We start from the raw sequence: 23,213 nt of genomic DNA on the forward strand, positions 1-23,213 counted from the left end.
CTGAAGAAGTCTCTTGGAGGAGAGACGAAACGTTTCATTAGAGAAGAACCCGTCCAGAAGACCTATGCAATTTTTTCCTTTCTGGTTTTGTGCAATACTTTGGGGGGAAACTCTTTTGCTTCTTCTTTTAATACTTTAAATATTCAGCACATTTCATTCATATATGAACAATTCAAATGCATTACATTTAACATTCATCTAAAGAGAAAAAAACCCAAGAAACCATCAAAACAAACCAGTAAAAAGCCGGGGCACCGGATCTTTGGGGTGAACCAGCCTTTGCCGTAATGTGTTTTGGGGTTTGAAAGCCACTGGGACATCATGTTTAGAAAATAAACGTCTCAGTTTCTCCGAAACTCTCAGACTGAAGAAGTCTCTTGGAGGAGAGACGAAACGTTTCATTAGAGAAGAACCCGTCCAGAAGACCTATACAATTTTTTCCTTTTTGGATTTTTTACCTGGRTTACTGAGATGCAYCAGGATACAAGTCGTACCTTAAAAATTCTTGAACCGTGAGCGATAAAAGCCCAGTCTCTTGTGGGAGATCTTTGTAAATCTGCAGGAAGATAAAGTTTAACTTCAGTTAAAATACGATTATGGGACATTGGGTGTGGGACTTTTTGTATTTTGCGAGGGATTTGAGAGAAAACTGTAAGAGACACCCTGGGTGAAAGAAAACAAATGTCTACATTGTGATGCATGATTTCAAACTTTAGAGCAGGGCCATTCAACTAAACTGCACCAGAGGCCACAAAGTTAATGCAGACCAACGGCACAGCAATTAAAGTCATTATGTAAATAAATCAAGTATTACAAAGATCTGTTACCTGTTTATTTTGCTGCATTTAATCATGGATACAACATACAGAACCCTATGTAATAAATGTAGTGATATTAAAACAATATAACACATTCTGCCTTGTGTTTAACACAAATATAATTTTGACATTTGAACTTGACAATTTTTAAAACCAATTTTATTTTCACTTTCATAATTTTACCTTCAACTGCTTGAAGTTTTAACTGTCTTAGATATTCATAGAAATGGTTTTTACCAGCTTCTTGCCAAAAGGACGTTTCTGTAAACATATCTATGTTTAACTAAAATAACTTTAATGGTAATTAAAGTAGAAAACTGGGGGGTTTGGACTTAAGAGATGAATGAACCAATTGACGGGCCGTACTTTGGTCGCTTGCGGGCCGGATATGGCCCACGGGCCGTCAGTTGAATAGCCCTGCTTTAGAGCTTTAAAAAGCTCTAAAAGCTCTGTCACACTATGTCATTTTTAGACAATTTATACCAACTTGTGAAATGTTTGGAGGACATCTACGTTGAAGATGGAATTTAAAAAATCAACTGGAATCCTCTTTTAGGCGTGCACAAACTGTAATGCTAATAAACTGATCAAATATAACCTTTTATTAGTAATTTAGTGGAAATTTTGCTTTCATATGTTGACATAAGTAGTCTTAGTGTAAAGTCGGATTTCTTCTGTTTTCACCAAAATTCCATTGATYTCTATTTAGTGCCATGAAGTCATGTCCCACATTTTGGCACGTTTTGCATGTTTTCAAAGCACAACATGATTTYTTAAGCAGAATGAGTTGTTTAATGCTCATGCATTGGCATCTTTTAGATTTAGTAGGGGTTTTGCGGTTGATCCTTTCATGTTTATTGGTTTAAACTGACTAAACGTTTGTCTTTTTACAGAAAAGCCTGCAGTTTGTCTCCATCCTGGGGGCAGGACTCCTTTGCGGGACGGCACTCGCCATCACCATCCCTGAGGGCGTGGGTTTGTTGGAGGATTCGTGGAGAGGTGAGCTAAACTCTGATGAGAAACAAACCACAGAATTRGCATTTTATTGCAACCTTTTGAAACCGTTGTTCTGGGTGTTAAACCACCTGCTTTCATTTTGGATTTGATCAAAAGCTCTTCCTGTCCTTCATCTCCCGCCCAGCCCCCTCCTCTGATGTACCGTTGGGTCTGAACACCAGTGAGAAAAGCTCCTCTTCCCCGGAGGAGCCCCCTCCTCCTCGGTTCTACATCGGGCTGGCTTTAACCTTTGGGTTCACCTTCATGTTCGCCGTTGACCAGATTGGAGGTTACATTTCCACGCGTGGCAAGTTGGCACGACGCTCACACCGGTTTTATTACGAGTCTATCCTTTCATCTGAACTTGTTCAGTGTGTGATTTCAGACCAAACTGTGGAATCGTCGAGCAGCGTCCACATCACAGCCACTCTGGGGCTGGTTATTCACGCTGCAGGTAGATCCTCAGACATATGAACGTAGAAGTCTGTTGGCGTTTGTTTGCACGCGGCACACAAAAAAAGCTCCAAGAAGAAAAAAAAAGCATAAAAGATTCCCAACAAAACCCACTTGTTTAAGCCCTCATGTGATTTAGCATGAGTTTCTTTTTTCTCCGTTTGAGCTGCTCACAAGTTTTTAGCCTTAAGGTTCCACATCAAAATGTTAAGGAAAAAAACATTGGCTTTGGTAAAATCTGACATAAAATGAAGCATTTAGTTTTAATAAAATGCCAACCTGTRGTTACCTGACCTTTCCTTTTTACCCCTCAGCTGATGGATTTGCTCTGGGTGCTGCTGTGGCCACAGGTCAAGTAACGGTTCAAGTCATCGTATTTTTTGCTGTCATTCTGCACAAGGTGAGACGATTACCTGGTTAAAACATAGCTGCATGGATCTGTAAGCTCATAATGACATGTATGGCAAACTGTTTATGTATTAATTCAAAAACACTTAATCATAAGCATAATTCTCATCTACTAGTTTGCAAATACACTGAACTAGTTTCATATTTGGTGCATTAGTACAGCAAACAGTGTTTTGCAAACTGTAAATATTCAAATTATTCAATTAGTGACTGCCACATGTGCACACTAGTTAAATTAAACTGTAAGAGGCTAACTAGTTGATTAGTTTTTGTCCTTAATTAACAAAAGTAGCAACCAATTTTAACTAGTGAACATTTGACAGTAAACTTGGAGGTCTAGTTTGAGTTACAGATAAGGGTTTATTATGATAACTAGTCAACCTGTATGACTCAGTTGTTGACTAGTTTGGTCCAGTAGAGTGTTAAAAAGCTAACTAGTTGGACTTCCGTTGATTAGTAGAACTTCTTCAGCTAGTTGGGTAAAGTGGTGCTTTTTTTTCTTCCCCTTCAGTAGGAGGCGACCTATGACTCATAAAATGCATAAGAAGTGTTGAAATCACCAYATACTGAAGCTTCACAAATCAAATATATGTTTCACAAATCACATACAATTAAAATATTCTACAATCGGTGTAGAATAATCTAGTCCAGGTTTGAAGTCTCTGCGTGTTTTAGTTTTTAAACTAGAGCAAATGAAATATGTTAGTGAAAACAGGTGGAATCGCCCTTTAGCCATTCCTGAAAACTTMATAGTTTTTTTCTCATAAATTTACGAGTTTTTTTTCTTGTAAGTTTCTGACTTTACCATGTCAGAAAATATTTAGTTTAAATGTCGCAAATTTTGGCCTTTGATTATGGAAATTTCTGAGTTTTTTTTCTTGCAAATTTGCGACTTGTCAACATGAGAGAATTTCCTGTTTGTTTTCTTGAAAATTTCTGAAATTAATCTCAGAAATTTGGATTTTTTTCTCTGAGATTTACTCCTCCTTTTTTTTCATCTACAAAGTGGCTCTAATATACCATCGTGTATGACCTACTATGGTCAAAGGTTTTCAATTAGTTGGTTTTATGGTACATGGTATTCCCAGGTGGGCTCCCATCCAAACAGTGGTGGATCTAAGATTTTTCTGAGGAAGGGGCCATCAAGGGGCCAAAATATTCATAGAGGAGCCAAGTGTTTATTCAGCATCCTTGCACACAAATYGCTGGTTTTGGTATGGTGTATTTACCAGTCACGCACTTAAACACTTGTAATGTAATTTTAAAACAGCTTGCACTGTAAATTCTCCTTACCAGTTTTACATGCATTTTACAGTACATAGATAAAATACTCTCAAACACACATTTGAGATAATCCAGCCAACATTTGTGAGTTAAAATACTTTTTCTCAAGGATTTTTCAAATTTTAAGAAAAGAAAAATACTTCTGTCAGCTTGATTCATGCTGGACTTTTCTATTTGGCTCATTAGTGCCTCTAGTGTTTAGACAAGGAACTGCACCCCAGCATCATCAYCCTTGGGCAAAGGACAGATGAGTGACAGGACAGGGGCACTTCAGGGGGCCAATCARATKTCAGCAGGGGCCAATGCCCCTGTGGCCCCGCCCCTAGAACCGCCCCTGCATCCAAGTACTGACCCGACCCTTTTTTGCTTCCGAGATCAGACAAGTTCAGGGTGGTACGGSCACAAAGCACCACAGTAGTGCAACCAGCTGTGCAGCTAGTGGGTTGTAGTCACAGACAAGTTAAAGATTTGGAGCGTATGGAATAAATGCTCAAACTGTTTGCCGTAGAACCTGCCCATCGTTCTTGTCTTCCAGGCGCCTGCAGCTTTCGGTTTGGTCTCCTTTCTGATGCACGCCGGCCTCGAGAAGAAACACATCCAGGGACATTTACTGGCCTTCTCAGCTGCAGCTCCAGTAGTAGCCATCAGCACTTACTTCATTTTGCACTCAGTAAGCGCACACACACCACTTTCTGGTGTCTTCATGGCTGGTTCTGCTTTATTTCATCTTTTATTCACCTGGATTTGTCCGCAGTCTGGAAACTCTCCTCAGAACCAGCTCAGTGCGACAGGAGTGGGCATGCTCTTCTCGGCCGGGACGTTCCTGTACGTGGCCACGGTTCACGTTCTCCCTGAAATCAGCGGCGGCGGCGGCAGGACAGAGGAGCCGCTGTCTGACGTCCAGCAGCTCCCCGAAGCCGACGCCCACAAGCGGCAGCACCTGGGGTTCCTGGAGAGCCTCACGCTCATCCTCGGTTTGGGGCTTCCGGTCGTGTTGGCCCTCGGGCTGCACGATGACTGACGGGAAGCGTAAGRGCACAGAAGAAAAACCAAGAGGACCTAAGGAGCTGAGAGCAAATTTACAAGGAACATTAAAAAGAGGGACTTTTGTTGATGAAGCCCTTTAAAGGTAGAAATGACTCAGCCTGTAACTGAAAATGTGGATGGAGGACAACAGAGCTGCTTCATGGAAGAAGAACCTCAGCTTAGCCTGTTATGGTGCGTTCACACTTAACGCGATTTCAGCTTCAAAATCGCAGCCAACGCTGAAGTTGGTCGCTTGTGCACTTTGAGGTCAGACGCAGGTCAGCTCTTGAAGCGCTGCACGGCAGAGCCTCCCCGCCCCTCCCTCCTCTGTCGGGCTCTGTTTAATGTCGGACGAGGAAGTGGCTTTGCTTTATTTACAGAGAGCAAGAGCGTGTCACGTTCATCAGATAATTAATTCATAATTAATTCACCAGATAATTCAGAGTAGAGGCTCACAGCTGCTTTCAGGACTATTTTTCCAGTCTGATGAGTCGCTGCCACACATTGCTGCTGATCAGGACACGACTGCAGCACTCATTTCAGCCAAAGAGCAGGAGCTCCATCTGTTTCAGGTTAGTGGACATCRTTCAGTAAACTGTCCCGTCGGGAAATATGTCRCTACGTCACACAGTGGAGTCTCTCTGATTGGTTGACGCKGCGCGTCGAGCTGCAAAAGTTCAGATTTTCTAACTTCAGCGATTTGTGCCTCAGCGCGTCGAACGCTCAGATCGTTCAAATCGTTCAAATCGCGCTGCTCTAATCGCGCTTGAGGCGCCGCAGCACTTCCCAATGTTGCTTGAAGCGCGTCCACCATAGACTTTGCATGTAAACCTGCTGCTCCTGATGCTGAAATCGCGTTCGGTGTGAATGCACCATTAGACTTCACGCTCTCGCCGATGCTAAATTGCCTTATATGTATTAGCTCAGCGCTAGTGCAACAAGCTAACAAGCTAAACTGAGGTCCTCCATCCATATTTTCAGTTACAGGCCGAGTCATTTCTACCTTCTCCTCTCTGTCAACGCTCTGGTTTCATTTACCTATCCATGACATCAATTACCCAGAATGCTTTGCATGTAAATAAAATGGCTCCATCCGTGTAATATATTTTTTAACTTTTAGTTTAAAAATTATAAAAAATAAACAGCCTACAGTATTTTTACAGTCTTTATTTTACAGCTAAACTATATGATTGTCAAATAAAGTCTAATGTTACAACTAATCATGGATCCCTTTAAAATTAGTTTAAAAACAAGGTTTAACGTGACAAAACTTGTCAGTTTTACAGTCTAACACCTGCAAGAACAGGTAGGGTGTCTTTTTTTAAAGCCAATACACCATATAGTATGAGTCAGATAAAAACAGCTGAGTCTTGCTTGTAACTCAAGAACACTGATTTAAATTTTAATGAGTGCGTCTGTTTTTGTTTTCTTCTTTGGGTGTAAACCAGAGATAAATAGAAAAATTTGCACATTCTAGTAAAAAGAAAACAAACAAATTTGCTACAAATTTATCTTTAACCGTCTTAAAGCAGCACATATTATCGCCTCGATAAGAAGCGCTGAATGTTTCAACCAAAAGAACTGCCGTGTCAAAGACAAACACATTAAGAGTAACTTTTTGCAGTATTTTCATGTTTATATGCTACTTCCTTGTACACTAAACTGCAGACCCACAACATGTTCAGCCAAACATTAACCTGTCGTCTCTTTTATTTGCACTCTGCAGGTTGCTTAATGACTCCGATTCCAGGGTTCATTTACCTGCTGGCTGCACAGAACTCAGTTTAACCCTAAACTTTATGGTCTGCAACTTCCTGACGGCTGAAACCTCCACGCAGCTGTCTGACACCTCGAGGGTCTAATGTGACATTTCACTTGTTCACTGGGGTTGTAATACTAGACTGTAATAAAGGGAGACAAGAAACAAATTGACTGGTGTAGTGGGGTTTATTTTAACTGGATGAGGACATACGTTGTACTAAAACATATATATTACATCTATCAAACTGAAGGCCAGCGGGCCAAATGTGGCCCATGCTTGACTTCTGTCAGGTCTGCCAAAAAATTTTTTTTGCTTAATTTAATATAAAAATATATTTTAAATCAATTGTAAACTTCAAATTTAAAATTCATTGTAACAAATTAACTAGTTTAAAAGGTGAAAGATAACACCCCTGGGCTGTTAGCTTGGAGTAACTGTGGCCCTTTGAGCAATTTAGTTGAACGGTCCTGTAATAATGTCTCAAAATAAGCTGCTTAAAGCCAGCCCTGACCATAAACTACATCTCCCATAATGCATGTCGATTATTTTATCCGCAAAATGACAATATCCCACCACTAGATGAAGCTGCACGATTCAAAAAATAGCAGCAAAATTTGCCATGTAAAAGCTACATTTCACTGCATCTTTRTTTATGGCCTAGGAAGTGGGAATTTCCCACTTACAAGTCGGAAATGTAAACTGGAATGTCCYTCTAGTGGGAATTCCCAGCTGTAAAGTGGGAAAATTCAGAATTCAAGATGGCATCTATTCAACACAACTCAACAGTGAGTATAACTTTTACTTTCAAAGGTATTTCTGTGCTATTTCACATTTTCTCAGTTATAAACATAGTACTTATTGGTGTTTATAAGAGGACCTGTTAAAATGCTGTTTCTATGCAGGAAATACCAGGTAGAGCTCATTTATTGTTTGTAAGCAGTGCTCAGGAACGTGATGTTTCATGTTTAGTCTAAGTTTTTTACAACCAAACCGGTCATGTGACCCAGCCCTGTTCTGCATTAATAAGTTTATAATCCTCTCATAGTTTCATGCGTCTTACGGAGGTCGTCAGCCGAGCCTCCAGAGCCATCTGATCAAAGGTTCGACTGCGTGTCTGCTGCCTCACTCCGTCCATCATGTAAAAGGAGGCTCGAGTCAGCCTCTGCGCCTCCTCCTGAAGCTGTTCTCTCTGTCTCAGCAGCCTCTCCCGCCTCCGCTCCTTCGCAGAAACGTAGTTCTCTCTGGCCTTCGTCGTCGCCTCCTCCTCCCTCTGCATCTCCTCCTGGAGTCTCCGGTGGCAGACCTGCCGGTGCTGGTTGTGTTCTCGTGTCTGCTGAGCTCTGCTCCTCAGCAGCGAGGAGGCGTTCAGGGAGGCTCGCTGCGTGCGGAGCTGGCTCGTCTGAACCAGGAGGTGTTTGTGTGCGAGCTGCTGGGCGCTCTGCAGTTCGGCCCTCAGCCTCGCTCTCCGGAGCTGCTCCTGCTCCCGAGCGGAGCGCTCCTGCAGCTCCTGGAGCTGGGCCTCCACGGCCTGAGCTCGCTTCTCGGCGGAGCGCCGCAGCTTCTCCTCCAGCGTGCTCCTCGTCTGCGCCTCCTCTTCCTCCGTCCGCTGCTCCAGATGTTTTCTCAGCAGGATGTGCCGCAGCAGCTCCCTGCGGTTCTCCTCCTGCAGTCGCCTCTGCTCCCTCTTCTCCCGCAGCAGTTTGCTCCTACAGGCCTTCTCCTCCATTTCCGCTGCTGCCCGTCGCCTCCTCTCCTGCTCCCTCTTCTCCATCTCCTCCTTCTCTCTCAGCAGCTTCTCCTGGTAGCGTTTGCGCTCCTCTGCCTCCTTCCGCGCACCCTCCAGCTTTTCCCTGCGCTGCGCCTCCACCTCCTCCTTCAGCCTCCTCCAGCGGTCCTCCTGGAGGAGCGCCTCCTGCTCCAGCTGCCCTGCTTTCTCCTCCTCCTGAAGCAACCTCATCCTGCTGCGGGCCTCCAGCTCCACGTGCCAAAGTCTCATGCTCTGCCTCAGCTTCCTCCTCCTCTCTTTTTCCGCCTGGGCCTGCTGGGCCTCCTCTTGCCTGCGAACCTCCTGTTGCTTTTGCTCCTCCTGCTGCGAGAGCCTCAGTCGCTCCTGCTCTTCTTCGTGCTTCACCAGCACCAGAGCTGCTATTTTGCGGTCCCTCTCTGACACCGTGACACACGTCTTCCTTCTGATCTCCTCAGTGAGCCTTTGCAGCGTCGCCTCCGCGGCCGGGGAGCACCTGAGGTCTCCCAGGGTCAAGCTGCAGGTCGTGCTTCTCTCCGGGTCTCGCTTTTCAGCAGAGCACCTGGACCTGCAGGCCGGCTTCCCTCTAAAGCACAGATCAGCATACGGGTTGGGTTCTGGAGTCCGCGAGTCTGATGTGGGCTCCTTCACTTTAGTTTCTGTCGAAGCCTCCATGTTTGCAGCTACGTTACCTCTTGGCCACCTGCTCCCAGACGCCTGAATAATCCCCCCCTGCTCCCTGCCGGGGCACTTTTGCAGAGCCTTCGATCTTTCTTTTTCATAGGATTCGTGCATAACCCTCATGGCCTCACAGGTCACGTTCCTCCGCTCCGCAATCAGATCGTTCAGCGACTTTATCAGGAGCTGAACGGGTTTTATTCCGAGTGGCGGGGGGCAGGACTCCTGCAGGACTCGACTCGTTGAGCGGATCCTGTCTGTTCCGGCCGACTCCGAGTTCTTGTGGTCCAGGCAGAAAACGGGAGGACTGGACCCCAGCTCCCCCATCTTAAAAGTTCTGGATGATAAATTCACTTGCTCAGGAGGAGAGCAGATCTACAGAGTCTGTCCAGCTCAGAGAGGAGATCAGGAAGGGATTATCTKTGTCTTTTCTAACAGTCATGGCTACGACTTATCCGTAACACGGTTAAACAYGTTTTATATTAATATAGCCGGAAGTAAATAAATAGCCAAATGAATGAGACAATATTATAATCATGTAGCTGTAGAATAACTATCACTTTGAAACCTGCCTTTAGTAAAAACTCTTTAGAGTCATAACAAAACAATAAAAATATTTTGTTAAATTTACACTTTTATTTGTTTGTGAACAAAATGTCAAAACACCAATAAATTAATTATAAATGCGTCTTAAATAAATAAAGACACATGTCCGCAACATTTATCGTTACCATGACAACAGAGTAGCGGACAAGGACCGGAAGCCGGAAGTTGAATCCATAAAGGACCCACCGCCGCACGGGACTTCAGCGCCCTCTACTGGCTGCCTCTGTTTTTACATCACTGATTATTTATTTATTTATTTATTTATTTATTTATTTATTTATTTATTTATTTATTTATTTATTTATTTATTTTTACATGTAGAATTTTTTTAGTTTTGATTACGTGCTTTAAACGATATTGTTTATTTACACCGCAAATTTAATAACGTTTTAATATTTACATAACAACTTTTCAAGAAGTAAGCTATCCGAGGTTTAATAATAAATTAAGTTTTATTGATCGGCTGCATATTGTACATTTCTTTTTTATTATCATTTTATTTACCGTTATTTAACCAGGTCCCATTGAGATTCCAGATCTCTTTTTCAGCCTGGGCCTGAAGGCACCCTATTGTACATGTACATTGAGGTAATTATGATAAATATCGCTATTGACATTAGTAACTTATTAATAATTCACAATTGATGTTAAGTTTACTTGCTTTTGAATGTGAATTTATTTCATAAAGGGGACAATGCATATTAATTTACATGATACATCTCGTAAATATGCCAGAAACTTGAGTTAATTTTCATCAGTTGCAYCCAGGTTGATAGAAGAGATTAAAAAGAATTATAATTAACTAAAATTTAATGTGTTTTAATTACCACTTTTACTAATTTAGTCATTGYCAGCAGTAAGTAAATTAATAAATTCTAGATCTGGACGAATGAGGGATTGTAGAAAAAAAAAGAGTTGTCATTTTGATCAAACCAAAGATGAAGACGAGTGAACTGAAGCAAGAAAATAACCTGCTCATCATTTCCTCAATTGTTCTAATCGGAATATTTTTTTTGGAAAATACACAAAAATCTTATGTTTTTTAGCTGAACGTTAAATCATAATAATAACCTTTTGTGTTAATAAAAGAAAATTTGCCCGGAGTTATTTAAAACAGTGWTAATTAGCTCTTGAATATTGGTATTTGCTTTTATTTTGAAGGATATTTGAAGGATTATTTTGACACCACTCGTATTCGACTTCCTGTTTCCGCTGTCTGCACGTTTACAAGTGAAGTTCTGCGGCTTGAATGTTTTTTTTCCCCCTGTTACTTTTAACTGCTTTTTCCTTTATTCTTTGCACATTTAGTCAGTTTACAGCAGCACGTAAGTTTTGCTCCGACTTAAAACGCTGCAGTCTGTTATTACGTCGGCGTCACAGCAGCTGTTTAGCTTTAGTTTTAGCGCGCGAGAGTTCTGTTATTCGAGCTAGTTTAACGTCGACTGGCCCTAGTTTATGGGATCATTAAGGTACTGATTGTGTTTTATTTTTTTGCCTGTAACAATATTAACTTGACTTTTAACGGTTTGCTCGTATCTGTGCTGCGAACATCTTAGTTCTGGCAGTTTTAGTCTAAACTTTTTGTTTCCATCACGCTTTGTTTTTATTACTTTTTCGCGTTTGCGGTGGTTGACCCTCTGACCGTCAGAAGATGAGGAAGTCTAGATCTGGTGGAAACGAGGAGACTCCCCGGCAGAATGGGTCTTCTGGTCGGAGGAGAGCAGAAGTTGATGGGGAGGACGCTGACTCCAGTCTGGCTGGGCTGCTGGACGAGGACGACGAAAACGACCAGGGCCTCAGGAGAGAGATACGGAGCAAATACAGAGACCTCATCAGCTCTGTGCAACGTGAGGAATGCTTTAACTGATGTTTATACTCCAACAAAGCATGCACCTCCTCCTTGTGTTTATTTATTTGTTGTTTTACAGAGAACAGGGAAGATCTGCTGAGTCCATCAAACAACAAACTCACAGAAGTCCTAGAAGAGGCAAACAAGCTTTTTAAAGATGGTAGGTTTGATGCGGCTGCAGGCTGGGAAAAGGTGGTCAGGAAAGATGTAGCTGTGCAACACAAGTTTGTTTTATCTCTGTTTGACAGTTCGGCAGGCGAGAGAAGCAGCGCTCGATGCTCAGCTTCTYGTTGTGGCCACGGATTTGGGAAAAGAGAAAGCCAGCCAGCTGTTTTCTGATGGGAATGCCTTTGATCCTACTGCTTTTGCCGAGCATCTGGTAGGTTTACCGCTCTGTTGTTTCAAGCCACGATTCCTGCGTTTACCTGGGTTTACTGATACCAAACGYGAGTTCTAAAACAGAGGTGGAAGATGTGCTTATAGTTATTTCTTTACACCTTTGAATGTGTAAACACTGAATATACTGACGTCTGAAACAATCTTTTAACGAGTTAAAAACACAGCTGTGCTACACTTGACATACAATAACAAGCATGTCTTTACTTGTTGAACAGTTGTCCTTCATGGGTCTGAACCGACTGGAGGACGATCGGCAGAACGAAGCTACCAGTGATGGCTACCTGCCTAAAGATGCCTGGCACAGACTGGCCAAGAGTACAGAGTGTTGTTTCAGAACAGCCCCAACTTTCCACTACATGTGAGTACCAACAAATGTTATGTACTGGATGTTGCTTTAATACCAGGGCTGTGTATTGGCTAGAATTTGGCRACACGATACATATCATGACAGAGGGGTCACGWTACGATATGTCCCGATATATTTAGATACTGTAAACAAGGCGATATATTGCGATTTTTTTTTTTGGTCCAAAAATTTTATTAAATAAAAATCTCATACTGGAAAAAAATTAAATAAACGAAAAACCAAAATTCATTGTCTCAGAAAATTCTAATATTACGTAGACATACTTTTGATACATTTAGCTGTGTTCTGCTTTGTATGTGTTTTATTTTATTTGTTTCATATTTCTTATTTCATCCATGTTTTCAATTTTTAGACTAAATTTGCCAATAAATAGTTTGAAAATATATATTTTGCAGCTTTTAGATTTTTATATTAATTTACAATATGGTCAGCCAACACTTAACAATAGCCTTTATGTTGTCATAAAGTTCAGTAAACACAGTTAAACCATTTTTGAAGCGAACACAGCAGTATAAACTTAAAGTTTACGGACTTTGATGTGATCAGCCGGACATGAGAGCAACAGACAGAGTTTTATGTCACGGGGGGAGCGCCTAGCTCGAGACGCTAGACGCATGCCTTGACTACAGTTGGAAAAAGAGCGCACAAGACACTTAATTTGTCTTAAAATACAGACATTCTGACAAATAAGTAATGGTTTATAACCTTACCTCAGCTTAGAAGGCAGAGGGTGTCGGTCTTTTCTGCTCAGATTCAGCTATCGGAGCATGAAGCTAATTTTTACTCACAATGCTAATGCTACCCTTACTCTCTGGCGCTCAAGAGGTAGAGGAGCCAAACGGCTGGCTCACTGCTGCCAACTAGTGGTCAGAGGCTGAACTACAACATAAAAATAAACGGCTGGCAGGCAAGTTGACATTTTAAAACTTAATAAAAAAATCGATACAGGGCTTTAGAATATTGATACAGTATCGGGAAATGAAATATCGCGATATTTCAGTGTATCGATATTTTCTTACACCCCTATTTAATACCAGGGCTTGGTACTCAACAGAGTAAAGATGGTGCACACAAACAAAGTGCATTAAAGTCAAATCAAGAAAACCATTTCCAGTTGGAGGAGTTGCATCAGCAGATCAGTCAGATGGTAGGGGGAGTAAAAAGTTGCAGAGGAAGTCTGAAAACCTTTAATTGTACTGAAAGAACAAGCGTCTTAGCAAATAAATACACCCCAGTTATGATTTAATAAAGAGGTCTACAAACCTTCACAAGATTTGACCACAAATTCATAAAAAAAAGAAGCATTAAAAATGTGTCTGATTTTGTTTTGGTTCTTTCCAACAGGATGGGGTCCTTCCACGCAGAACCACCMCCTCCAAAGCAGCGAGTCGAAAGACAAAGGAGGGTCCCCAACAAGGAGGCCCAAAGAATCATGCCCACACAGGTAGCTAAACTCACATCATCCACACCATATTTACTTTATTTTTTTTGGATTTTAAGTTGTTAAATGTCACACATGCTCACTGCGTTGTGTTGTGTCAGCTGAAGAAAATGGAAGAATCCCATCAGGAAGCTACAGAGAAAGAAGTGGAGCGAATCCTTGGATATCTGAAGAGTTATCACCAAGATGATCGTGAGTTTTAAATCGACCTGACTGACGTTGTTTTTGTTATTCTGTGACCTGATTGCTCTAACAGCTTTATCTGTCCTCACACGTWTCCTGAGAAACCAGTTGTGATCTAAATGTGTTTTAACAGCAGCTAATGTCTGTGCTGTAYAATAATACAGCACATGTTTGGCTTTTGACATTCAAGACGAGGCTCATTGAAAGGTGACAATAAGGACCAAAAAGATAAATTTAAATAGTTTCTGACTTCACTTCTGCTTTGATAAGTTCCTGTAAAATTATAAAAAGAAGGTTTATATAAACAGTACATCCTGTGAGTCTGGATGCTGTTTTTTCATTATTACACATTATTATTATTATTATTATAATAAACCATGTAATTGACAAGTATGAGTATGATGAGTATCTGGATATAAACTTAGCAGAAAAAGTAAGAAAATGTGTTTGGTAGATTATTTCTTTGTTATAACACGCTTCTTGGCAGTAAATCTTATACCATTGGAAAGCCTGTTAATTTCCCTTTTAAATGGTGCCACATTTGTAAGGAACATGCATTTGTGGGATGAGCAGTAGAGCTGAGTACGTGGGCTGTACTCGTGAAAAATTTGCCAAATCTTTTCTGTCTGATTTTGATGTTGCTATTGACACTTGTTTTGAGCTTCTGATACCTCCAGGTGCTGCAAATCAGGTGCCCGCTGTAAGATTTATGGCCAAGAAGCATTGTTACAACAAATAAAGAATCTACCAAACACAAATGTCCTTATTTTTTTGTGCTAAGTGTGTTTATTATATTACAGGATTATGACCACAGGTGTTCCTCACCACCTCTGAATGCATCCTGGGAGCTTTCAGAGCCGTATTCACAGCTGTCTAACTTCTGATTACAGGACACGTTAAACATTATGTAAATTATTATCTCATGTTTTTTTTAATTTGCATCACAGCGTCGACACCCATATCGTACTACGAATTCGTTGTTGACCCCAACTCATTTTCTCGGACAGTGGAGAACATTTTCCACTTTTCTTTTCTGATCAGGGTAAGTCGCATTTTGTTTTGTTTTTAAAGTGAACTCCGCTGCCCTCTAGTGGCCGCGAGCAGGTGTGAAAACGTTGCTTCTGTTTCAGGATGGCTTGGCCCGGATGTATCTGGATGATGATAAGCTGCCTTGTATAGGTGGGAACATTTTGTTCTGTCAGTCAGATTTCAGAGTAACAAAGGCGTCGTGAGGTAACACCGTTTTTATTTCACGTCTCAGCGCCTGTAGAGGAGGGCGAGGTGGAACCTGCAGGTGCTTCCACGCGCAAGCAGTGCATCATCTCCATGAGTCCAAAGATGTGGAAGGTGAGCAAKTTTTGAGTCGATCGCAGAAAAAAAAAAACTGGAAGCAAAGAATGTAATAAAATAAAAAATGGATTTGTTTGTTCTTTCTCAGGAGATTGTAGATAATTTTGAGATCAAAGAGACCATGATTCCACCTCCAGAGACCCAGAATGAGTGACGGACCACCCTGTCTTTTCTACATTTTATATGGCCCTCTGTTTTGGTGAAATACAGTTTTTATTCATTGGACCAAAGTGTCCTTTTTATTTTTATTTTTTGTCTTTCTGATTTTTGTACAAATATTTTTATTCCCTGCAGAAAAAAAATTCATAAATGACTTCCTGTCCCATTCATTTCTCCAAATTTAGTCCTTTTAAAAATTTATTCTTGCACTTTGCAGTTTTTGTACTTGGAGAAAATTTGTAAAAAGGTTTATAGTTTTGTTTATATAGATATTTGCTGTTCTTATTAAAAAAATGGCACTAATAAACCTCAGATGTTTTTGGTTCTGTTTTTCCTGTAGCATTATTTGTAAGCCATCATATCGAAATGAGGATTAGTCAAATTTGGTCAAAATGACCTAATTACGTTTTCAGATTCTTGGCTTTAAAAGCTACATTTTGATACCTGGATCATTATGATATCGTAATTAAATCCATATAGAGGACTTAATTTGTCTTGGTTACAATAATACATAAATATTTGATCTGAATACTAATTTTATGTAATTTTAATGAGGAATGTTTAATGTCCTTATAAAGATGAAACCTCAAATTACATTTGAATATTGAGATTTTCCTGCTAAAAAGAAAGAAAACTTTGCTACCTCACTGGGAAAATCTGAAAATTTTAAGGTGTTTTTCCTCAAAATCAGTTTTTTTTATTGCTACAGCTCAAAAAAGTGCTTCAAAATTTTGTTTTATGATTATATTTCAGACAGTTCATTCAAATGATACATTGATAAGGCTTTTATTCATTATATTTTGATAAAATGCAATTTTTGTTAACATTTGAGTCAAAACACTATTTGCCTATTTCTCCATCTACCACTTTTGGACTTAATCCTCATTTCGATGTGATGGGTCACATTTTTGTTGCTCTGTTCTGCCTGAGTGGTCAGATTTGTTTGTTTGAACACACTGGTAACATCGTGACAACCACCTTTGCATCCTCGTCGCTCTTTTAAAGAGATAGGCGCACATCGCTTTGCCTCTCGGTTCTCCCTCTCTTGGATTTTTATTTTATTTTTCCCTCCAAAACAGAGCTTCAGTCTGCTCCCCGTGTGCAGTGATGTGAGGCTCAGCTGGACGTCAGGCTCCTTTTCTCTCATTCAGGGGTTTATGTAACAGTGGTTCTGGAAGATGCATGTCCGTGCGGTGCAGAGTTCTGAGGCGCAGCACTCGCACAGACTCTGAGGCGCGCGCACACGGAGCTTCTGCAGCCATCTGCCTGCCTCGGCGATGCTGAGCGCCACTTCCAACGATGCAGTTCTGCAGGAAGGTGCTCTGCCAGCCGTGTAGCGCCAGGGTTACTTCACCAGAGGAGGATATGGAATACAAGATGGGGAGCTGCATCGGAATCTCACGCAAACAGGTAAAACTGAGAGATGCTTTGGGTGGAGGCTTGTGTGCACTGTTGCTTCAGCTGGTCAGGATAGAGCCTTTTCCTCATGGAGAGGAGAGAAAAAAGAAAAAAGCATGTTCTTGTGATGGAGGAGGGGCAATACTGGCAGTGAAAAGGAGTTGTAGTGACAGGAAAGGAGGTGAGGATGGGAGGAGCTGAGGGTGATGCTTAAAGTGGAGAAACCCTGCAGAGTTTCTGTGATTAATGTGTTCTCTGAGGTGATAAATCTGGTAACAGCTGATCAAATCGTTGCTATTTAYAGGGATGATGCTCAGTCTGCTGCAGGCGTCTGCTGGCCTTTAAAGATGGCAGATGATAGACTCAAATCAGGCCCAAACTGTTTTACTTTCATGTTCGTCTGCAGGTTTATTGTGAATCTGTCCTTATGTTTTCACATCATAGTAAAATATTAAAGGTATTCCTGCAAATTATAACTTTGCATTGAGCACTGTGTAATCTGAAAACACCTGAATACTACGGTCCCTCAGGTCTGACACCTCCTGTTTGTGTTTGTTTACACCCAGTGCCTTCCCTCCACAGACATGGCTTCCCCAGCTCCAGTTTGCTCCCYTCCCCTCACCCCCTCTTCCTCCCTCCCTCCTCACGGTCTTGTCCCCACGTCTCATCCTGTCCCGCGTCCAGAACTAAAATAGGATCAGAGAAGCCAGGGGTGGCTCCTCAGGAGACAGGACAGAAACCGTGGTCTGACGGACGGTAAACACGTTGAAGTGGTTTGTGAAAAGTTCAGGGAGTGAGAAATAGTCTGAATGTGGATTTGCAGGGGTAAGTAGTTTATTTGTACGTTTTTGTTGTATTTCAGGTATTTTTTTATTAGAAGTAAAGCCAGAAAATGAAAGGAAAAGTAGAATAATTTGTTTTTGTTTGCACTTTTTGACCAACTTGTGTATTATAATTTCTATTAAGACTGAGCACTGATTTTCAACATGTGAACCAAGTCAAGTAGTACTGTTGTAGTAATACAACATCTACTAGAAATCCTATTAAAAACCAATCAGTAAAGTTTGAAGGTTTGTTTCTATGCCTGGCTGTTTTTGTCGACTGAGGTCACCAGTAACTCACGCTCAAACTGGAGACATTTAGGGACCCGTCCAAATCCAAGAGCCTAGAAGATGGCTCATGTTAAGTGATGGACGGCCAGCGATGAGGTGAGAACTGACCTGGCATTTGTTTAATCGTATRACTTCCCATCGCTGCTTCCTGCGCTGCCAAAGTGCTGCTGTCAGTTGAAGTGAACAGGGGCTGAAATTACACCCCCATTCACACAAATAGCAAACAAACAGGAGGGCAGATGAGCTGCTGCRCTGGATAAACGAGAATTGGGAATTTTGTTTCGTTTCTGTTGGAAACAGGTTTCAGTTGACTTTAAACACAAAATACCTAATAAATTCAGTGAAATGTATGTATTTGAAAAGGGACATTGAAAATGTTGCAAAAACTGGACAGAATATCAATCATGACAGAATGCTAATTTCTGGGCTACCTGTCCCTCGGCATCTTTTAGGGTATTTGTTCCCAAAGTTGGGGTCGGGACCCCTCTGTGGGTCATAAAACATTGACTGAGTGATTCTAGAATTGCGCCTGAGATCTTCTTTTTAACCTTTTTTAATTCTTCTTTTTCTGGATTWAAAAAAAAACKTGTTTTTTGATGATCATTCCCTCTGCTGTTAGATGCTGCACAGCTGAAAGAATTTTTGCTAACACCTATTTTGTTTTTGGACATTTGTTATGATGCGTAACCATAGCAAAATGGTGGTTTGTTATAATCGGTAGCAGCTGATTAACAGCTGAAAAAAATACCTCAKCTACAACCCGAATCCCACGAGTTGAAAAGGAGGCACCATGGATGCAGAGCAGGAGYAAAGTGGAGACAGAGAAGGAGGAAGTTCAAACCATCTCTTCCATCAATCATGATGGGCAATGGGAGATTGTAGGGGAACAATGTTGGTGAACTCCAAGCCCAACACTGAGCACCCTCCTCATCAGACTGTCATATTACAACACAGTGTCTTCATTCAAGGCTTCTTCAGATCCACTKTAAGATGGGTCGCTACATGAGATCCTTCCTGCCCACATCCGTCAGTATCTATAACAACTCCTTAATGAAACTAATATAAGTTACAACAACATTTAATCTCCCTTTGGGATTAATACAGTATTATTGAATTGAATTGAATTTCCAGACATCAATTTAAATACAAATAAATTACTAATGGAGTCAAAAAGAAAAAAATAAGTAGGTCCTCTGGATGGCTTCTTCTTTAGTGAAACGTTTTGTCTCTCCACCAAGAGACTTCTTCAGTCTGATGAGATCCAGTTCTCTGGCAAAAACAGAGTAATATAGTATATGCTGTTAGGTGTCAGGAGGACTGTGATCAGTCATACTTTGGGGAAACAAAACAGCCACTGTTCAAAAGAATGAGCCAGCACAGACGAGCTACGTCTTCAGGTCAGGACTCGGCAGTTTACACTCATCTACAGGCCAGCGGTCACTCTTTCAGGGATGAAGATGTTCTCATCTTTGATAGAGAGGAACGTTGGTTTGAGAGAGGAGTAAAGGAAGCCATCTTTGTGAAGAAAAAACCATCCACCATTAAACAGAGGTGGAGGCCTTCGTGTCCAGTTGTCCTCCTCCTACAACGCTGTTATTGCAAGTATGACTCAGCTCCATGTGAGCAAAAGGTGTGAATCAGGGCCCCAATGATACCAACACAAAGAGGGAGGGAGGAACAAAAACAAGGGGACGTTGAACCCCCACTTGCATTCACTACATACACATAACACGACTTGGGTCAGATGATGGGGCACATGACCCTCTATGAACTATAGAGCCAATCAAGCCTATTGTTAGTCGATGACCCTCTTTTGCATGTGACTAACCTGTTTGTCCATGTGGAGGCAGGGCTAATAAGGCTGAGTTCACCTGAAACTCATCAGACTGATGAAGTCTCTTGGATGCGAGACGAAACATTTCACTAAAGAACCCATCCAGAGGACCTACTTGTTTTTCTTTTTGATTTTTTTCTACCTGGATTACTGAGATGCATCAGGATACTAATGGAGTATTTTCACTAAAATTATTTTTTAAAAAATCATGTAATATCTGGGGACACAAGTTTCTGCAGCTGTTATTTTGTGGTCCGGAAGCTAAAAAAGTTTGAAATTCACTGCTTTAGGGGGTGTTGGTGCACCCTCTTCTCCCCTACTTCCCACAGCCTTGCTCATATATTGTAAAATAAATGTGTTGAAGAAAAGACATCATGTACACAACCTGGATATCTGTTTTTGGAAGCGTGCGTGACAAAACGTGCACACAGCTGGACCTAAAACAAGTGAATACGACAGTGCTATTTATAAAGCCTTGAACATTCAGGTCAGTGCTTTCTGACTGAACGGGCAGGRCCTGACGTCACAAGAAATGTACAAACAACCATAATGACTCACATGCAAGAAATGTTTATTTTCTTCCATCTTGTTCCACAATTTTTGTGCTGTTTGAACAATTTATATATGAAAACATTCAAATCTTTCAGGACTTTCTGGGTTTGACTTTCAGTATTTCAACAATTTATACTTTTTCAGCCTCTTTCTTGTTGAAAATGAATGAAGCCGAAAACTCTTCAAAATGTTTATGAATCTTTATTTTACATTTTGTTCAGGTTCTACTTTTTTTGTACCTTTTTGCTAATTGCAACTTACTTCGGCTACTTAAAAATTTTCTTTTGTTCCTTTTCACTTTCTTTCTGCCCCTTTCACCTATATTTTTGTTCATTTTACTTTTTGTCTTTGAAGCTTTTGTTTTCACATTTTGGGTTTTTCAGCAAATTTCTGCAATCATTCAGCTAAGTTCGGGTTCCACCCCAACTGTTAAAATCCAGCTTTGTCAGCAGCTTTCAGCTAAATTTTCAAACTGTAGTGAGTGATCATAACGTCTGATTTAATATTTTGAAATTATGTCATCAGACTGACAAAAAATAAAGTTATGTGCATATTCTGTTTTTTAACAGACTAAAATGAAAAAAATTAAAACAAATAAAATAAGAACAAAATAACAAATTGCAGCAGAAAAAAACCCACTTCTAAATATTTTTTATTATGAAACTAAATCTTTTTTTTTTTTTTTTGGATGGCCTCCCTTCTCCCCTTATAGCCATCCCCTCCACACCATTATGTTTTTTTATTTTGTTTTTTGTTTTTTGTTTTTTTTGTGAAGAGAAAGTAGAGAGAGAGAAAAACAGAGAGAGAAGTAATTAGAAAGATAGAAAGACTGAAACTAAATCTACTGTTTTTTTCTCTTGACCTCCAAATGATTCAGCAGATTAAAAATAGAATTAGAACAAAGCTTGTGTACAAACAAGAGGTCTCACTCTGACATAAACTGTAGGTGTTTCTCTTCCGGTTAAAACCTATTTATTCTTAATTCAGTGAAGTTACTTACAGTAGTTGGAGTATTTCAAAGTAAGAGTAGCAATATTTCATGATAATATTAACTAAGTAAAGTAAAAATTATGTTGTAGTAAAACTATTCCTAAAGTTTTTTTTTTTCAAAAAAGTTACTTAAGTTAACCCACCTTTAGTATTTTATAATAACTGCATAATAGTACATCCATCAGTGCTTTTTAAGATCCTGCTGCACTTTGACCCTGAAAGCATGTCTTGCTTCAGGGGTTTTTAATCCCTTCAGCAGCACACACAATCTTACCATTCTCTCCCTTCACGCTGGTTCCAGCCTCACACAAAAGGCCCCCCTAATCCTGCAGAGCAGCGACCTGTGACTTTAGAAGGACTGCTCGCTCTGTTTTCTCATTAGCCAGTAGAATAGCTGTACGCTCACGCTCTTTTTGTTGCCAGTGTCTTTCAGCCGGCTGATGTGAGAGGCTGATGGTCTGGGCAGTTGTGGCCCTGCACCTGGCTGAGCCATGGGGAACGAGAGCAGCACGACTGAGGCTTTGGTAAGGGCAAGACCTGCTCCTCTTACCACAGAGGGCTAACAAAACTAATGTTTAGAGTTACTGAATTACTAACTGCTGTCSTAACAGATGTCCTAGAATCAGCAGAGATTTTTAAACTGAGCCTTTGGACGTCTGATCAGTATTTTTCACATTTTACTAGAAAATTAGAATTCAGGATTAACCTAATAAGATTAAAAATAATAATTTTGTCTCCTGGCTGGTTAATCCCATGAGTGGTATTCATTTTATTTCCTAAAACAAATGGAAGCTTTTTTTTCCCACAATGCTATGATGCAACCACTTTTGCACATATAAGTTTTTCCTTTTATTTTATTTTTATGGAATATTTTTCATTCCCTGTTCCAGCCAGAAGAGGGCGCTCCAGAAAACGTGGTTCTGTTTCCCCCTAAGGAAAATCAAAATGAATCCCTGCAGGTACAATGTCTGTGAAAATGTGTGGTAATGTTAGCACGTGCCACTTCTTTTTTTTTCTTCTTAACATTTAGCTTGAATTAGTGTTGTTTTAATACTTATGAGGGTTGCAGTCTGGCTTAAATGATCATAATTTCTAAGACCTTGCAAATGAGCAAAGAATTAATCCAGCTTTAAACATAAAACCACTTTTTGGTTTATGCAAAAACTCAGATTTMATCTTTTTACACTTTTGTCAATTTTGCATTCCGTGGTGATTTCAGCAGATATAAGAGCTGCTATGAAATTCTGGAGAAAAAAGTTGTTTGATCTGTTCAAAAACTCCATTTAAGACAGGTAAGATTTAAATTATTTGTAWTTTTTGCTTTAAAACACATGATAAGAAAAGGCTGAACTATTCCTCTAAGTGAGCACCGGTGACTTTTCTAATGGTGTAACTTCAGGTGAGGGAGTTGTTTGCACGTGGACGTGTGTTGCAATAAGCTGCATTATGTTATCATTATTCCTGCTGAGATTGTGTTCAGATTGTCACGACATTTGATAACAAGTCCTCCAGGATATGAAGCACTGTTTGTACATTTCGCTGGTGTGCACTGTTCTATCATCTTAAAGATGAGTCAGAGCCAGTGTTGTATAAAGTAAAGTGATACTTGAGTAAAAGTACAAGTATCTTACCAAAAACAGGACTTTGGTAAAAGTTAAAGTCTCCATTAGGAATATTACTTGAGTAAAAGTACAAGTATCTTACCAAAAACAGGACTTTGATAAAAGTTAAAGTCTCCATTAGGAATATTACTTGAGTAAAAGTCCTAAAGTATCTGATATTTTTTGTACTTAAGTATTGAAAG

General features: G+C 40.5%; 4 protein-coding genes across 5 annotated transcripts in view; 3 read left to right on the forward strand and 1 right to left on the reverse strand.

Annotated features, from left to right (window-relative positions):
* Positions 1 to 1,711: 1,711 nt before the first annotated feature.
* Positions 1,712 to 6,913, forward strand: LOC106515923 (zinc transporter ZIP9-A; the record flags this gene model as incomplete). The annotated part of the gene is given in 7 exon segments (XM_014005987.1): positions 1,712 to 1,817; positions 1,960 to 2,121; positions 2,200 to 2,268; positions 2,582 to 2,667; positions 4,495 to 4,629; positions 4,714 to 4,988; positions 6,712 to 6,913. Coding segments are annotated over 6 exon segments (825 nt in total), but the record flags the coding sequence as incomplete, so codon positions are not given.
* A 110-nt stretch (positions 6,914 to 7,023) lies between these two features.
* LOC106515921 (coiled-coil domain-containing protein 177) lies at positions 7,024 to 10,064 on the reverse strand. Its single transcript, XM_014005984.1, has one exon. The coding sequence runs from the start codon at positions 9,494 to 9,496 to the stop codon at positions 7,787 to 7,789; it is 1,710 nt and encodes a 569-aa protein (XP_013861438.1). The 5' UTR covers positions 9,497 to 10,064; the 3' UTR covers positions 7,024 to 7,786.
* Positions 10,065 to 10,995: 931 nt separating this feature from the next.
* On the forward strand, positions 10,996 to 15,826 carry nsmce4a (NSE4 homolog A, SMC5-SMC6 complex component). 2 transcript variants are annotated; one of them, XM_014005985.1, is made up of 11 exons: positions 10,996 to 11,244; positions 11,424 to 11,622; positions 11,704 to 11,784; positions 11,873 to 12,003; positions 12,239 to 12,381; positions 13,735 to 13,834; positions 13,933 to 14,023; positions 14,962 to 15,056; positions 15,145 to 15,193; positions 15,276 to 15,361; positions 15,453 to 15,826. In XM_014005985.1, exons 2-11 carry the CDS (start codon positions 11,427 to 11,429, stop codon positions 15,516 to 15,518), a joined length of 1,038 nt encoding a protein of 345 aa, XP_013861439.1. In that variant the 5' UTR covers positions 10,996 to 11,244; positions 11,424 to 11,426; the 3' UTR covers positions 15,519 to 15,826. The 2 variants fall into 2 exon arrangements, with proteins under 2 accessions (XP_013861439.1, XP_013861440.1); XM_014005986.1 differs by having other exon boundaries at positions 10,997 to 11,244; positions 11,427 to 11,622.
* Positions 15,827 to 16,437: 611 nt separating this feature from the next.
* LOC106515925 (uncharacterized) overlaps positions 16,438 to 23,213 on the forward strand; it is a gene marked incomplete at its 3' end in the record, with an annotated part of 27,628 nt that continues 20,852 nt past the window's right edge. The window contains 1 exon segment of the mRNA XM_014005991.1: positions 16,438 to 16,933. Coding sequence (XP_013861445.1) covers positions 16,823 to 16,933 — 111 coding nt within the window.

This window comes from Austrofundulus limnaeus, unplaced genomic scaffold (genome assembly GCF_001266775.1).
Source record: "Austrofundulus limnaeus strain Quisiro unplaced genomic scaffold, Austrofundulus_limnaeus-1.0 Scaffold33, whole genome shotgun sequence".
Lineage (NCBI taxonomy): Eukaryota > Metazoa > Chordata > Actinopteri > Cyprinodontiformes > Rivulidae > Austrofundulus > Austrofundulus limnaeus.

Excerpts from the sequence above, each read along its gene's own strand:
- LOC106515921 (XM_014005984.1), bottom strand. The coding sequence starts at position 9,496 with ATGGGGGAGCTGGGGTCCAGTCCTCCCGTTTTCTGCCTGGACCACAAG.